The 16,712-nt window shown below is 54.6% G+C and overlaps 5 protein-coding genes across 5 annotated transcripts; 2 read left to right on the top strand and 3 right to left on the bottom strand.

The window, feature by feature from the left end:
* Nucleotides 1-1,908: 1,908 nt before the first annotated feature.
* Nucleotides 1,909-3,515, top strand: INS49_007980 (uncharacterized protein; the record flags this gene model as incomplete). The annotated part of the gene is made up of 3 exons (XM_043168725.1): nt 1,909-2,252; nt 2,322-3,173; nt 3,227-3,515. 3 exons carry the CDS (start codon nt 1,909-1,911, stop codon nt 3,513-3,515), a joined length of 1,485 nt encoding a protein of 494 aa, XP_043026405.1.
* Nucleotides 3,516-3,807: 292 nt separating this feature from the next.
* Nucleotides 3,808-6,805, bottom strand: INS49_007979 (uncharacterized protein; the record flags this gene model as incomplete). The annotated part of the gene is made up of 3 exons (XM_043168724.1): nt 3,808-4,389; nt 4,441-6,557; nt 6,616-6,805. 3 exons carry the CDS (start codon nt 6,803-6,805, stop codon nt 3,808-3,810), a joined length of 2,889 nt encoding a protein of 962 aa, XP_043026404.1.
* Nucleotides 6,806-7,699: 894 nt separating this feature from the next.
* On the top strand, nt 7,700-8,564 carry INS49_007978 (uncharacterized protein; the record flags this gene model as incomplete). Its single annotated transcript, XM_043168723.1, has 4 exons — nt 7,700-7,753; nt 7,889-7,915; nt 7,984-8,032; nt 8,089-8,564. 4 exons carry the CDS (start codon nt 7,700-7,702, stop codon nt 8,562-8,564), a joined length of 606 nt encoding a protein of 201 aa, XP_043026403.1.
* A 174-nt stretch (nt 8,565-8,738) lies between these two features.
* INS49_007977 (uncharacterized protein) lies at nt 8,739-10,028 on the bottom strand (the record flags this gene model as incomplete). The annotated part of the gene is made up of 1 exon (XM_043168722.1): nt 8,739-10,028. The coding sequence occupies one exon, from the start codon at nt 10,026-10,028 to the stop codon at nt 8,739-8,741; it is 1,290 nt and encodes a 429-aa protein (XP_043026402.1).
* A 743-nt stretch (nt 10,029-10,771) lies between these two features.
* On the bottom strand, nt 10,772-13,288 carry INS49_007976 (uncharacterized protein; the record flags this gene model as incomplete). Its single annotated transcript, XM_043168721.1, has 1 exon — nt 10,772-13,288. One exon carries the CDS (start codon nt 13,286-13,288, stop codon nt 10,772-10,774), a length of 2,517 nt encoding a protein of 838 aa, XP_043026401.1.
* Between the last annotated feature and the right edge of the window lie 3,424 nt (nt 13,289-16,712).

Genomic DNA, 16,712 nt, shown 5'->3' with positions numbered 1-16,712 from the left:
GTGCAGAACAAACCAGCTGGTGACCTTCTCCCTGCCTCCGGATCTCGCCCGTTTTACTCGTCCGTTTCTCATCTTCAGTCCCACCAAACGCCTCGAACAGCCCCGCGGATGCAATGGGTCACAGTCCAGCATATGGTGCCCAACACAGCAGATTGATCTCTGGTGCAGACACAGGCAAGGCGGCAAGGAAAGCAAGCATTGGAATGTGACGTACCGGTTCCCTTGCGGGATGGCGGCTTCTTGGGACCCAATCCGACCATATTGACTGCTTCTTCTGTCTTATAATAATATCCAAAAAATGCCGTGAGGCGATCGAAGCGTGAAAAGATCCGTCGTTATCCAAAGAGGGACAACAGTCGAAAGGTACACAGTTCAAGGCTTATTTATGGCGGCGAGAAGACGAGGTTGGGGCAGGCCAGTCGATCCGGAGCTCAGTCAGGTTCAAGTAGTCTGGGCCTGGGCAGGGAGGCGGTCAGAGTGGGTCCCCTGAGCTCTATGAGGGTAACCCTGACTTGGGCTCAGATTCTGATGGGAGATGTCACAAATATGGACCTTTTTGAGATCCAGAAAGATTGTCTGTCATTCGAGGGCGAATTATGTGGTTACGTTGGAGATGCATATGAGTTCACGTGCGTTGGGTGCAAGTCCTTTCGTCTTCTTTCCTTCTTCCTCTTCAAATCAGTCACAAGATGTCCGAGCCTTCGATGCCCGAAGCTTCCTCTCGCTTCTATCTACCATGGCCCGTTCTTGCGGCACATGCCCCCTATCTCCAATGAACGGGCGGGCTCGAGGCTACCTGTACCTAGGGTGAGCTTGGCCCGCTCTGCCCCGACGGACCCTGGGTTCTCTGTGGTGCCAACCCCGACGAGGCGTTGGACGAAAACTGACCTTTGACATGCTCCAATCCGCAGCCCTGGCACCCGAGCTCTTCCTGCAGCCTGTAGTAAGCTCAGCGTATGAACTCAGGTACCTTGTCCAGGTACCTGCCTGCCTAGGTACTAGTAGAGACGTACTCAGCACCCATGTGAGAGGCGCTGTCACTACTGGTGTCTCCCGGCATTTTGCCCTCCCAGTAACGGCCAGCAGATCTAGCGAAAACAACACCTGGCTCATTAATTGCCGCTGGGCGTACAGACTCATGAGTGTGTCAGATACAGGAATAGCCTGCGGTATAATGTAGACTATATGCTCAACCAAATACCCAGCAATCCCAGCACCTCAAGGTCAGACAGCCCCCGGTTGTTGGGATCGACGTAGCATGAATGGAAGGGCGTCTCCAGACCCGGGAAGCAGCGGGAGGCGAGAACGACAGCGACGAGGTGTCTGGGTGGTCTGGTGGTGTGACTCTGCCCAAGTGTCGAAGCAAATGGACTTATGGTGGTCTGGATTGTTGAATTTTGAGACCCCGCCATACCATGCCATCTCAATTGCTCGCTGAATTGGGACAGCCTCCCACTTCCCCCCACCTTGTCTGTTCGGCTCGGCTCTCACAACTTGGCAGTTCAGCAGAGCTATGTCATACCACTGGCCTTTCAGGTGCCTGGGGCGCATGGGCCAGCTTGCGAAACTGGCAGTTGCCTGCCGGCTGTCAGCTTATCTCTTATCATCACGTGTAACGAGCGCTAGCTCCCGGCTTGGCGGCTGTCGTAACGCGGCATGAGCAGCAGCATGGGAGCTGTTAGCAGCAACGTAATCTTTTGGGGGAGCTCCAACGGCGAGCTGTCCTTTGGTTCCCGTCGCAGAATCCAGGGTCAGTAGCCCAAACACGGTGGTCTACCAAGGTGGTGAAGGAAATTAACACGACGTTATCAATGACCAATTGATCCCACTGCCTTCAGATTCCCTTTTTTTTCCCTCTTCTTGTTCCGGGTTGCGCCACCACATGAGAACTCAATTTGCGCTTCCAAGATGAAGTTCTCAGCCCTGCTGCCGGCGCTGGCTTCGTGCCTGTCGCTGGTGTCTGCCAAATCCACAACCACCTCAACTTCCAAGACCAACCTGCCCGCCACCTTCAAGCCTCCTCAGGTCTTCAAGAACGCGAATCTCGTACACATCCTCCAGCTGGAGAAGAACTACGCCAAGGAGTTGATCAACACCAAGATCGAGAACATAGCAAAGGAGCCCCAGGATGAGTACTTCCTGCCTTTCACACCAGACCAGATGTCAAGAGTGGGAGGGTTCGAGGTCAAGGACAAGAAGAACGCCGAAGCCGGCCCATTCAAGGTTGAGGCTGTGGAATTTGACCCGGAAAGGTAAGGAAAGACCGGAATACTCACCCTCGCCAGTGGACCACAATGCGCTGACTGGTTCCGTCCGCATAGCACTGTCCAGTACTACCGTATCAAGTTCCCCGAGCCCCTGAAGGCTGGCGGCGAGCAGACCCTCTCCATCTCCTACTACTACACCTCCGCCTACAGGCCTCTTCCGGCCTCCATTGGCCAGGATGACAAACAATTCCTGCTGTACCAGTCGACCGCCTATGTCCCCTCCGCCTACACGACGTCGAAGCAGAAGACGGAGATTAAGCTTCCCTCGTCCAACGTCCCCGACTACACCAAGCTCCCCGGCAGCGGCGATGTCTCCGAGTTCCCCCAGAAGCAGGGTTCGAAGCTGACCTACGGCCCGTACGAGAACATCCCCGCCGGCGCCGAGCTCCCCATCGAGGTCCGGTTCGAGTTCAACAAGCCTGTCACCCACATCTCCGACCTGGAGCGCGACATCGAAGTGAGCCACTGGGGCGGCAACGTTGCCTTCGAGGAGCGGTACACCCTCTACCACCGCGGCGCGAACCTCTCCTCCCTGTTCAACCGCGTCAAGTGGCAGCAGCAGCAGCACTTCAACCCCAACAGCTACGCCCTGAGCGACCTCACCTTCCCGCTCGCGCCCAGCAGTCTCGACCCGTACTACTACGACGTCATCGGCAACGTCTCCACGTCCAGGTTCCGGACCGGGAAGCGCGAGAATCTGCTTGTCACCAAGCCCCGGTACCCCATCTTTGGCGGCTGGAAGTACCCCTTCACCATCGGCTGGAACGCAGACGCGAAGAGCTTCCTGCGCAAGGCCGCCGGCGGTGGCTTTGTGCTCAATGTGCCCTTCCTCGATGGGCCCAAGCAGGCCGAGGGTGTCGAGTATGAGAACGTTGTCGTCCGCGTCATTCTGCCCGAGGGAGCTGAGTAAGTCATATCCCCTTCCATAACCGGACGCCCTTCCTAACCACGATCCACAGGAACGTCAAGTACTACACCGATGTCCCAGAATCATCCATCACCAGCGCCGATGTCGAGATCCACAAGACTTTCCTGGACACCATCGGACGGACTACACTGATCATCAAGGCGCGCAACCTGGTGGATGACTTCCGCGGCCGCGAGCTGATTGTCTCCTACGACGTCCCATTCCTGGTCAGCATTCGCAAGCCTCTTGTGGTATTTGGCAGCATGTTGGCTACGTTTGTCGCGGCGTACGTCATTGGAGGTGTAGAATTGAAGTTTTCGAGCAAGTCTGCGCAGGTGTGAGGAAGACTTGGGGCGCGCGTAGATAGAACGTGCTATTTCTCAAATCTCTACAAGGCCTCATTGAGAAATTGACTGTAAAGGGGGCAATAAAGCTAACATGTGTTCCAAATGAAGCGTGGGTGACTCGACAGGATGGCAGGAGTCTCTTCACAGAAAAATGTATTTAGGCATCGTCTCATTGATCGCGTTCCGGGGCAGAGATTACAGCGGTATATGAAAAATGACCAGCCCAAACATTCCAAACGCCAATTGTTGCGAAAGCACACAAATCTAGACAGGACCGCCGCAAGCCTTAAACAACAGCTGTGACTCTCCGGATGCTCTTCCTTGCGCCATCGCCTGACACCGTTATTGAGCCATCCATCTCTAAAGCGCGCACGCTTTCGGCAAAGTCACTCGCCTCAACAGGCACACCTGTGTTCTCGCTCAGCTTTCTGACGACCTCAGCATACTTGACGGTCTGACCACCGGCCGTCAACTCGTCAAGCAGCTGCAGCACTGCGTTCTTCATATCCTCCTTCCTCTGGCGGTCAGCAGAGCTTGTCCCTTCGGTCAAGAGGGACATGTCGATGCGGCCCTGACTGTCAGTTGCCGCCGTCTTGAGGGCAGACTTGATCAGCCGGTTGGCCTCCTGCACGTCCTCACGGGTGACCTCGGTGGCCAGTCGCATCTTTGCGTGCGCCTCCGCAAGCCGGATCATGGACTCGAGCTGCCGAGTGGTCGCAGTGATGCGCTTCTCAGCGGAGCGAACATCTTGGCCTAGCTTGCGCATCTCAATATACGCCTCAACCAGTTCTTGAGCTGCGGGCTGAGTGATAGTGGGTTGGATGTTGGCGCGGGCATAGGAGATATAAGATGTGAGGAATTCGACGGGCTAATGCGGTTAGTCGTATGCTTAGGCAAGAGGCTGGATAGTTTGGCTTACCAAAATGTCGTTCTTAGACTGGGCAGAGTGAGGTGTGTCCTCCAGATACATAGACATCAAGTGCTTTGCCAGTCGTCTGTCGTTCTTCTCATCAACACGGTCCAGGATCAAGTACACCAGATCGAAACGAGACAGCAGCGTTGGAGGAAGGTCGATGTTTTGTGGCACTGGCAAGTCAGGGTTGTATCGACTCCCGATCGGGTTGGCCGATGCCAGAATGCTCGTTCGAGCATTCAGAGTGGTGATAATACCAGCCTTGGCAACAGACACTGTTTGCTGCTCCATGACTTCGTGCAACACGGAGCGAGTAGACTCGGACATCTTGTCGAACTCGTCAATGCAGCAGACACCACCATCTGACAATACAAGGGCACCCGACTCGAGCACCAAGGATCGCGTCTCGGGATCGCGTGTAATATATGCCGTGAGACCGACGGCAGAGGAGCCCTTGCCGCTCGTGTACACGCCGCGAGGGGCAATGCGGTGCACGTAAGACAGGATCTGCGACTTTGAAGTAGATGGATCACCACAAAGCAGGACATTAATGTCACCACGGTATTTGGGGCTACCGCCCTTCTCGAAGCTCTTGTTGGTGCCGCCGAAGAGCTGCAACAGGATACCCTTCTTGACGTCGTCCATTTCGTAGACTGATGGTGCAAGAGAACGTGCCAGAAGGTCGTAGATATCGTCACGAGCGGCAGTCTCTTTGATCTTCTCCTCCTCTTCCGGGGTCACCTTGCGCGCCTCGTCCATTCCTGATGGGTTATCAGTCTGCAGTTCTTCGTCGTCGTCAAGCTCAAGGGTAGTCGTGTCCGCCCCCATGCGCTTGCGGTCGACCTTTTGCACGTGCAAGACATCAACATACGTCTTGTGGACGCTCTTGATGGCCCTCTGTCGCGGATTGACACGAACGGGGCTGACCCTGAAGATACCAGTGATTTGTACCCTGTCACCAGCTTTGCAGAAGTCCACCAGATCGTCGTACACGCATACAGAAACAGAATGCGGGGTCTGACCAGCTGGCACAGCATCTGGGGTCTCTTGCAGTTTGATGACTTGCTTGTCTGCAAAGTTGCAACGGTTGTGAACAATTTGCATGGAGTTCTTGGAGCCGCAGCGTTGACGGGGGCACTCTGTGGGTTCTCGAATCTTGCCACGGTCAAGAGTGACAAGCAGGCCATGGTTGCAGACACTGCACTTGAAGAATGCGTCCTTCATGTCTGGAATAACAGGGGTGGTCCTGATGACGAGACCCTTTATTTGGATCATCCTGTCCATGTCCGAGGGGTTCAGATCTCGGAGGTTGGTGGTCTTGTCCATTCCGTATGGACGCACCATGTAAATGGTCTCAGCGACTTGATCCTCGAGGGTTGCCTCCCTCTGGGCTGTAGGACGAGGTGTCGGAGCGTCCTCAGGACGGTCCGAGCTGGGAATAGCTGGCTCGGAGCTCTGCGAGGCTTGTGGAGCGGAGGTGTTCTGGCTCCGTTGCCTGGCCATCTCTATGCGAGCAAGCTCAATCATCATGTCGTGAACAGACTGATCCATAATGGGAACCAATTCCTGCGGGTACGCCTGGAGTTGGTACCACAGCTTCTCAGTCTCAGGGTAGGCTTTCAGATCGTGGACATCCAAGTACAACTTGCTCGTTCCAAGCGCCAGCATTGTCTCCAGTGCCTCCCAGTAGCATCTGGTTTGGTTCTCCGGAGCATTGACGAGCTCATCGGGCTGGTTCTCCTTGATGAGACGATACTTGATTTTGTAATTTCTCAAGAAGTTCTTGAAGGCGTTGAACGTGTCATCAATGGCAATGGTGGTTCCCCATACCAAGCTCTGGCTTTGGCCACCCAGAGCGTCGGCGTCTGATGTGCCCGGGTTGTTGTTGGAAAAGGTAGCAGCGTCGGAGACTGGTGCGTCTTGCACGACCCGACCATCGGAGCCAAGAACGATGCGACGCGGAGGAACGGGTGTCCTGCTAGAATACTCGGAATGAATATCACCACGTCTTGAACGAGGCGCCCTTCTGGAAGAGTCGACGAAGAGGCCGCTGCTCTCGCTTCGTAGGTCTGTTTGGGGGTGCCCAGGGCTTGAACTAGGATCATAGCGAACAGGCGAAGAGTCTGCACACATGTCAGTAAAGAAAAGCCCAAGTTCCAGCAAGTAGGGAGCAAAACCTACCACCAATGCGCATGCCGCTGGCTCGTGGGGTACGCTCGCCATCATTGATTGTCTGGGATTCGGTTTGCTGGCGCAACGGGGAGCTCGGTGCAGGACCGTTGTCGGTAGTCTGAGAGTTGCTCATTTGCCGCAGAGGCGAGGACGGTGCCGCATTGTCGCCGCCGTTTGCCGGGGAGGACTCATAAAACATTGGGCTGGATGCAAGCTGTGATGCGCGCGTTCGGCGGGGAGTCTCGGCCTCCGCAGCATCAGAGGGGCCGGCTGCGGGACTGCTACGAGCCTGCGAGCTTCGAGTGTTGCGGGCAGGAGTCCCTGCCTGCGAACTGCGAGTTGACCGTCTTGCTGGAGACGACATTGTGATAATGGGTGGTTGTTGATGGGCTGGATGAACAACAAAAAAGATCACCAGTGCAACGAGGGGGGAAGTGGGGGGTTAAATCGAAGTGGTGGTAAAGTGGGAGCGTGCCTCAGCAACAGGAAATCTAAAGCGCAAGAGAGCCCATTTTTGGGACAAATCTTTGGGAGGCGCGTCGAACGCGGGTTCCCTGCCAGACGCGACTTCCTCGCGTCGCCCATTAAAAAGCCGACAGGGATCTAAATGGCGTTTTCAGGCCGTCTATTTGGCCCCTGTCTTGCTGCTGGCTCCAGGGGCACGTACACTGATAACACTCTGCAATAGCCACACGGCGGATGCATGTACGAAATGACAAAGACTTGCTGCGCTGCAACTACCAAACATTCTGTTCACTTGTCAGTGAGGCATTGACAATCTTCCATGGTAAGTCGAGATGGCGCAGCACTGTGAGTATAGGTGTGTTCGCCCCGCAAAGGTCCAGGTCCAGCCGCCCGCGGGCGCCAGGTACCCCACAGTAGCCTGCTTTACAAAGTGCTCCGTTAGCAGCTGTCAAGCCACACGAAACGGGGGACGCACAGCCACAACGAGCCGGCCGGTTAATCGGTCTTGACACGGAGCATTGAACTTGGACACGGGGGAGCTGTCCACTGCGTATTGTCCGTAGCCTTGCTTGCGACTCGCTTCATTGCCCCTTCGTCAACACCGCGCCCAGCGTCGCAAACAGTCAAAATGGCTCCTGGAATGTCGCTCTACTCGGTCAATGCCATCCTCATCCTGTCGGCTGTAAGAAACCACCTGTTCTGTCCTGTGCCGCGCCTGTCTCGACGATCCCATCATTCGGAGCTTCCTGCCTCTGCGACCTGCCACGAAACACTTCACTTTTTGTTCCCTAGCTGACCGAAACCCATGACATTGTAGGAGGACGGCTCTAGACTATATGCGAAGGTAAGTATCATACTTCTTCCTCGAATAAACAGTCGGCGTGCAAACTGGAAGCTTACCGTGTCTCCCAGTACTACGACTCACCGCACAACGCCACGCCTGCACCAGGACAGAATGCCCGTACGCTATATTCAGACGCCTCCCTGGTGCCAGGGGCCATTACTGACCTGCCGAAGCTGCCTCCAAGAACCCATACCCCGACGTGAAGTCCCAGAAAGCATTCGAGAAGGCCCTGCTGGACAAGACGGCGAAGCAGACCGGGGACATCCTGCTGTTCGACGGCCGCATCGTCCTGTACAAGTCGGAAAGCGACGTCATGCTCTACCTCGTCGGCAGCCTTGACGAGAACGAGGTCCTGCTGTACAACGCCATCCTCGCCCTCCGCGATTCTCTCCACCTCCTTTTCAAGGCCTCTGTCGACAAGCGCACCATCATCGAGAGCTACGACCTCGTCTCCCTGGCTGTTGACGAGATCGTCGACGACGGTATCATCCTCGAGACCGACCCCACCATCATCGTGCAGAGGGTCAGCAAGGCACCGACGCAAGACGTCGACCTCCGCCGCATCGATCCCTTCAGCGAGCAGGGCGTCAACAACCTGGCGCAATTAGGAAAGGCGAAGCTGACGGACTGGCTGCGGCAAGGGCTGTGATGCGGTGGAGGGGCAGTGTTTTAGGGGCGTCCAAACTTTTAGAGGAGTCAAGGGGTCACTTTGTTTTTGGGAACTTCCAACCAAGACCATGCAAAAAGTCTGAGAATAATGCCATTATCTCTTTGGTGATTGAGCAGGAGTCTATGTGTCGGGCGTGCCTGTCTATACGGCCGTCTAAGCTCTAATCTCCGAGGCCGCCTTGCGCAGGCGGTTCATGACTGCTGCCGCGATGTCGTCTTTATCCTCGATGCCCTCGATGAATATGACGTCCGCTCCTTTTCTATCCAGCTCCCTCAGCGCCGAGAACAGACACTGTGCGACCGTCCTGCTGTCCTGTCCAAGGCCGATATCCAGCACCCGTGAGCCGTCGATGACAGAAGTGTGTATCTCGTAGCTCAGATCCGCCTCGCCATCCGTATCCCCTTCTTCTGACCCGACCTCGTGCCCCGGCAACCTCTTCCACCGGTGCGTGCGGACAACACCCACCACATCCCTAGGCCCCTCAACTCTCCCCAACTCCCGCAGGACATCCTCGCCCCGCGCCCCCGTCCGGGCCTCAAACAGCACCACCCTCGCCCGGGGACTGTAATGCTTGTACTTCATCCCCGGCGCCCGGGGCCCAACCCCGTTCTCCCCAACCTCGCTGGCGTCCTTGTACCCCTTGACGACGCCCTCCCACCCCTCGACAGACCTCAGCTCCTCCAGGCTCACCCCTCCCGGCCGCAGCACGACGGGCGGCGAGCAGAGCCCGTCGACGACCGTGCTCTCGACGCCGACGCCGCACGCCCCGCCGTCCAGGACCAGCTCCACCCGGCCCTCCAGGTCGTCCGCCACGTGCCGCGCCGCCGTGGGGCTGGGCTTGGTGCTGGCGTTGGCGGAGGGCGCGGCGAGCGGCGCGCCCGCGAGCCGTATCAGTGTCCTCGCGAGCGCCGAAGCAGGCATGCGCGCCCCGAACGTCGGCAGGCCCGCCGTCACCTCAGGCGCGAGCGCCGAGCCCGCCGGGTTGGGGAGCAGCACCGTCAGCGGCCCCGGCCAGAACCTGCGCAGGAGGGCCCTGTAGATTGGTGGTATGGGGTCCTGGCCCTGCTCCCCGAGGTGACCGTTGGTGGTGGCTGTGCCGTTTGTGCCGTTCGCGGCGCCGCTGGCTGGTCGCAGCAGGCGTCGGAGCATGTCGAAGTCGCAGACGTGCACGATGAGCGGGTTGTCCGACGGCCGGCCCTTGGCCGCGTAGATGCCCTTGACGGCCCCGCTGCGTGTCGCATCTGCGCCGAGGCCGTAGACTGTTTCTGTGGGGAATGCGACTGGTATGTCGCTCTGCTGTAGGAGGGCGGCTGCTTCGCGCAGGGGCTCGATGGTGTCCTGCGCTGACGGGTCCGACGACACTTCCCAGGTGTCAAGGCTGTCTGGTGATGTGAAACTCCCTGAGTCCTTGCCCGGTGGGACTTTCAGTATCCTTGTCTTCATGGTTGCGAATTTTCTAGTGGTGGTGAAGTATGTTCTTGGTCTTGAAGATGAGGGTGAGGATGAGGCTGATGAGGCCGGCCGCAAGAATGGCCGCCCAGCTATACAAAATGCTGTCCAAAGTCGGACTGGCAAATCAAGTCGAGTTAATTTGGAAGCGACCATCAAATTGATACAAATCTAAGTGAGATAGGGCAATATGATGACAGGCTGATGTAGTTGGCGCAGGCTGATGGACTTTGATCTACATCCCTGGACGAGTTTTCCGTTGAGTCATCTGAAAGCTTCAATTTTTGAGGTGTGAAGCTAAGTGGCAAGCTCGGTGTCGGCCAACACCACCACGGATAGCATCACCACAGCCGCGAATCTAATCCCTCCAAAATCATATAACAGACGAAGCAGATCCAACTGATTCATTCAAAAACGTCCAAACTTGCAAATAGCATCCGTAACCCCCCAAAAAGAATGTATTCCCAACCAATCCAAAATGGCAGCGCTGATCCGTCCACAGGTCATGAATCCAACCAGCCCATCGATGCCCTCCTCGTGTGTTCGCCATGCATGTCTAGGGGCCTATCCCAATATGCCTTCCCATCCCTCCTGAGGCGCTTGCTTGCCTCATTGCGAGCCCAGTTCCCATGCATGCGTTGCTACCCATAATCCGAACCCAAAATGACCGTTGAAACCTAGCAAAGTCGTATACATCGCACTGCATAGTCGTACATCGCCCTTCCCTTGACTAGCTTTCACTGTCCATTTTGGCTTTCCTGCCCCCGTCCAGACTTTCTGGTCGGTAGATTCCCCACAAACTCCCCTGTGAAGCTGAGATGGCTTGTCATGCCCTCGAGCAGTTTCAGGAACTCGTCCCTCATCAGCTCCCCTCCCTCCCCCATCATTACTCTTTCGGACGGTGGCGCCGGCAAAGGTGGCATAAAGCTGCCATCACTCGCACTCGCCATGCCGTCTCTTTGGTACGCAGAGTTCAAGGACGACATGGATGGTGTCCTGACCGTTGACCCTGTCATGGTGTAGTCAGAATCCCCACTGGGTCCGCGGCCATGCTGGTAGCTGGTCTGAGACCGGGTCGCCGTCGAGGACCCCGTCATCATGTAGTCCTCGCTGCCATTATATTCATCCCCGGAGTAAAGATGTGCGTCGTCAATGAAGGCGCCCGTGTTTCGCCGTTGCCGCTCGTCCACTTCCGGGATGCCGCCCATCATATTGATGCTTCTCGTCTGTCGGTGGCCTGCCAGCCCGGCCAAGTCCGATTCATCGGAGATGTAGATTGATGGCTCACGGTTCGTAGATGGTAGAGGATAATAAGAAGTATGCCTTTCTAGGTCGAAGGCGCCACCTATTTCAGATCCGACGTCCGAGTTGGCAGTCGATGGACGGATGATGTCCGCCGGTGCGATAGGCTCCGGGAGACTCTCATCCAGGTCGATCAGACTGCTGACCGACGCGCGGTTGTCCATCTGCGAGGACGCTCGGGGAACCATGAGGCTGTCGTTGTAGCTTGGCGAGGAGCCCAACGGCTCTGTGGGATGATGAAGCAGTGGTGGGCGACTACTAGGTCCGGGAAACTTCCATTCGCTAGCCGAGTCTGGCTGACGATCACTAGGCGCGGGGAACTTCCAATCACTTGCGGAGTCGGGGTTGCTGTTTCGGTCTTCGTTGAAGGGGAAATGGGACATCTCCGCGCTTGCGGACGCTGGAGGCACCATGGCGGGAAATTTCCAGTCCTGTGTCTTCCTGTTGCTAGCCGCGAGGACTGTTTCCGGGTCGCTGTTCGGGGCTCTGCTGTAATCCTCTCCGAAATCATACTCGTTCGATCGTCTACTTGCCCTCACGGTATTCATGTCGACAAATCTCGAGAGATCGCTGCCATGAAGTGAAGCGTCGAGATCGATCAGTGATTCCCTCAATGTCGCGTTGTGTGAGCTGTCTCGTAGCGGCAGATCTGAAGTAAAATCCGCAGCAGGAGGTGAAGGTGGCTTTCCATAATACTTTCGAGCATTCTCATTATAACTCGAGATGGTGTTGGGGTCGAATATCTTCTCCAGTGGCGCTCTCATCACAGGAAGATTTGGCGGCGGCCTTCGCCTTTTCGGCCTATATGGCTGAGGGGTGGCCTCCCCAGGATCCAAAAGGTCCACGTTGGACCCATAGACGTCGTAGACAGCCTGAGCATCAGTGCTGTTCATGATGCGCTGGTCGAATGCGAGAGTTGTACTAAAGTTCCATTCGTCATTCGACATGGCTGTGGATGAAAGGTCTGGTCCTGACGGTCCTTGGGCTCCACCGAAGGCGAACAACGATTTCCGACTCCCTCCTTGTGACTCCCAAACTCGGAAAGCCCTGACCAGCATTGCTAAAGAGGACGTAGGATGCGATGAACTGGTGTTGTGCAGATATGGATGTCGCTGCACATCGTTGATGGTAGGTCTTTGCGCGGGATCTTCCACCAGGCAGAAGGAGACCAGGTCCTTTAGTTTCTCTGAATACTTGCTTCCATCGAGTCTTGGGGTGTTCTGCTTGAGATAGCCACCTAGCTGGGTGATATCTATACCCGCCATGACGTTCGGGGGCAGCCCTGAGGCTATCTCAAAGACCATAGACCCAAAAGCCCAAATGTCCACCTCGACACCGTAGGAGGCCGAAGGGTCGAAGAGCTCCGGCGCCATCCAATGGGGTGTTCCTATGAAGGTGGACCGTTTGTCGAACTTTGTCTCGATGACACCAGAAACACCAAAGTCGCACAGCTGTACACCACCTCCTTCGGTTATAAGCACGTTGGCACACTTGATGTCTCTGTGGATGATGCCGGCTTTGTGGACCCAGTGAACGGCTTCGGCAACCTCTCTGAGGATCGGTATGATCCATTTCTCCTGGAGCCCCCCAGGAGCTGTCGGCTTCATCAATGTGGCCACGCTTCCGCCGGCACAGTACTCGGTAACCATCCACATGGATTGCCCCACAGGTAGGGCGTCTAGAACGTGGTTGATGTTCTTCGCCCCGCCCTCGCTGAGCAGTTTGAGCGCATTGATCTCCTTCAGAAACTCCGAGTAGGTGTCGGCAAGTTTGGGGTTGAGCGTATCAGACTCCTCAATGTCGATGATCTTCACTGCAACCACCTGGCTCGTCTTCAGGTCTGAGGCCTTGTAGACGCGGCCGAAGCTTCCTTTGCCGATCAGCTCTCGGAGCAGATACGGGGGCACTTCTTGCTCCGCCTTGTTGCACTCGTCTTCAACCACCACCTGCATCTTTCTTTGCATCCTCGATCGCCTTCTTCTTGGTCACCGAGAAATCGGCACCATAGGTGGATAAATGAGCCATGCTGAAAATTCCGGTGGTCCGGCCCGGCTGGAGACTCTAGGCAGATTGCTTGGGGAAGGGGGATGACCAAAAATGGACGAACAACGGCTTGGTACACCTTTTCAGTGCAAATGGCGGTTCAAGGGAGGAAACAAAAAGCGTATAGACAAGAGCAGACTCCGAGTGGCGTGGCCTCGCCGAGCCGCACAATCCGCCACAGCTAGGGGACTCAAGGTCTCAGATTGTCTGGCGGTCGTGACCATACCATGAGAAGTTATTGACTTATCGATCCTGTCAGCCTGCTGGAATGAAGTGTGCGAGATTGCAGATAAACATTCACAATAAACATGGTCGTGATGTCCGGTGACTCGTCGGCATGAGTGCCATGTCCGGGGTATGTAGAAAGAGGGCGAAAAAGAGTTGGTCCTTGAGCAAGCATAACAGGGTCCAGTATAACGGAAATAGATCGTACGACACTTACAAGAAATCGAACAGTCGTTGGCTTATTTCACTTTTGACATGTCTGCAATCGCATGTGTCCTTTGTAGATCGTTGTTGAGGTCCCGAGCGAGGTGTTTCATGAGCTGGCCAATTCTCGCGGACTGGGACTTGGGCTTTTGGACCGACACCGAGGTGGCCTTCTCACAGCTGAAAAGTCAAGGTCTTAGGGTCCGGATTTGCCGGTATAGGGTTTGTGAGATATAGAATATTCGATACTCATTAATCGATGGCGGCTTGATGCACTCGAAGGTGTGGATCGGATTGTGGATGGAGGATGACGGATCATCAGGGGTTGTCACTGGTGTTGCAGTCTCAGCCCTGCCCAGGTGGGTGGCGGCTCCACGCCCACGCTAGCTCCGGGTCCGGATCCGAGAGCCAGAACCACGCTAGGAGATTCGCGAAAGGCACGGACCACGCCCCAAGAAACACTGGCTCGTCCTGGTGAAAGTCCCAAAGGGAACAGCGTTGAACGGCCAAAGGGCGTCACAGCTTGACCAATCCCCAAGGAAACTACTCAGCAGACCACTCCCGGCTAATTTGAACGCGCCGAGCACAACGCAGTAAGACATTCAGACCCCAAGCACCACCTCGCGGCACAAATAGCGCCGGAATCAACCAATACAAGGAGTTTTGCACTTGGGAAACTAGCTATAGTTAGGTATACTGTAGTAAGCTACAGCCCTAATCTCAGGTTTCAGGGTACGGTAAAAAACCGGATACTGGCTAAAAGCTTTCGATAGCCCCTTCGTTAAAGCGCGAAGTAAAATAAATGACACCGGGTTTTTTTAATTTTTTTTTTTTTTTTTTTTTTTTTTTTTTTTTTTTTTTTTTTCACTTGGGAAAAATGGAGGTGACGTTGCCTTGTATATATTCGCTTTAGAAAGAGATCATTTCCCGCAAGTTACGAGACCTATCACGAAGCCGGAAGACGGAAAGATTGTTATCTATGAATGGCCAAGTGGCCGGACCGCCTGTTGGCTCACAACGTGAAATGTCGTAGCTCGCCGGCTGAGACTTTAAAATTACTTCCGCTTCAATGCTGAGGTAAACAAGGACATTGATCTGGATGATGTGAAAGGGTTGGAGGGGCTGAAGAAAGACACTGAATATTAGCTGTCCATGCCAAATATGAGTTGGACGGTGAATGAGTGTGCTCAGTGCCTTGTGAAGAAAAGACAGAGATCGCAGGTGTGATATTGAGAATTGCACTTTCTGCTCAACTGTACTGGAAACTTGAAGCATGACTTTTGCTGCTGAAGGAAAAAGGACAGGGGGCAGGGAGGAACACAATGACGTTCACATATACATGGGATTTGATTCGTCCGCAAGGTTGTCTCCCGTTTATGTTGATGGCCTGGGAAGCCGCAACAAGCTCTTGTTAGGCAGCTTGCATGTGTCTTTTCCAGGGAGACGTTATATGGCACAGATTGGCAAGAACAGCATTAGCTGTTGTTGTCATCGAATTTGAGTTTTTTTAGTACCTGTAACGCTCAGCCGGAATGCTGAAGATTCTGGAAAATTGATAGTGTGTTTCCATACGCAAGATTACTTAACAAAGCCGGTAAGACTATGACTCGAGAGAATTGGTATTAGTAGCAAGTTCAACGTAACTAATAAACAAGATATGCAGGTCTACAACTAATGAGTTCTCAAAGCAATGCCTATGTCTGCAGACTGTGTGTGCTCTTACAGATCAATAATACAGTAAGCATAGCGAATAAGCTTGCCTTGGATTTAACAGAGACGGAAATTCATTGGTATAACTCATAGACAAGTCGACATGCTGCAGCTTTGAAAGGCACAAATATCGTGGACCAAGGAATGATTACCAGCAAAGAGGGGACCTTAAGACTGACGAAGTCCTATTACCTGCCAGAAAATTCGGATTTAATGATGTTTGAAGACAGAAATATCAAATCTGATTTCACCTCATGTTATCTATCGTCGGTTCATCTCAGGCAAAATTTCGCGGATTAAATCTCAACACTTAAAATGGCCTCCGTCCTCATACGGACAAAGAACCAAGACACGCGGATGATTTCACAGCCGGTTATTCAAAAATGGAAGAAATAAAGAGCCCAGATTCATTCGACCACGGTTGTAGAGTCTGATGGGTCGCATGATATAAGAAGTTGAGAAGGCAGGTCCTGTGGCTCTCTCGTCTCTGACTTCATCGGGCGTCCAGGCCTAGGTCCGCTTGTGGGACCATTTCCAAATCCAAAAGCAGACCGATTCTTCGAGGTCAACTCTCATGACCCACCTCTGTGCAGCAGGCGGCCATCAGAGCGGATGCAAGCCCCCGGGGATCCATGTTGGCCACCAATCGCCTTCGCTCCAGGTGAGGCCAAGGGGCCCCATTCAAGGAGTGGGGAGTATCCTGTCCCTGGAGCCTGCGACGCGTACCCGGGCGCTCCGATTCTTTCGAATTTGGCGCTGAACTCACAGCACGCCTTGTTGATTGAGAGCCTCTCACGCCCTGCCGAACCCTCTCTGCTGCGGAAACATTACAGTCTTTATGTGACCAACTCGCAGGTGAACACGATTGCCGGCATCCACCAGTAGTGAAGTTCGGGTGCGCTGGTAGCAGCACAATGTGACAGACATCTGAGAGACCTTGGTCTAGGAATGAACATGTTGAAAACCGGTAAACTTAACCAGATTTACCGACCATACTTGCCTACACAGGTGTCAAGAGGTAGTAGTAAGTGTATTTTATCTCTGAAACAGTCTCCATGGAAGCTGGATTGTCTGCCATTTTCAGCAGACTTCCCAAACCTTCATATAACAACGACGCAAACACGGCTTCCAACCTATTCTTCACTCTATGTCTACCACTTCGATCTCGACACGGGGAGTTTATTGCACCGTCGG

This window comes from Diaporthe citri, assembly GCF_014595645.1.
Source record: "Diaporthe citri strain NFHF-8-4 chromosome Unknown scaffold_3, whole genome shotgun sequence".
Taxonomy (NCBI): Eukaryota; Fungi; Ascomycota; class Sordariomycetes; order Diaporthales; family Diaporthaceae; genus Diaporthe; species Diaporthe citri.
This window is presented reverse-complemented; position numbering and strand designations above follow the sequence as displayed.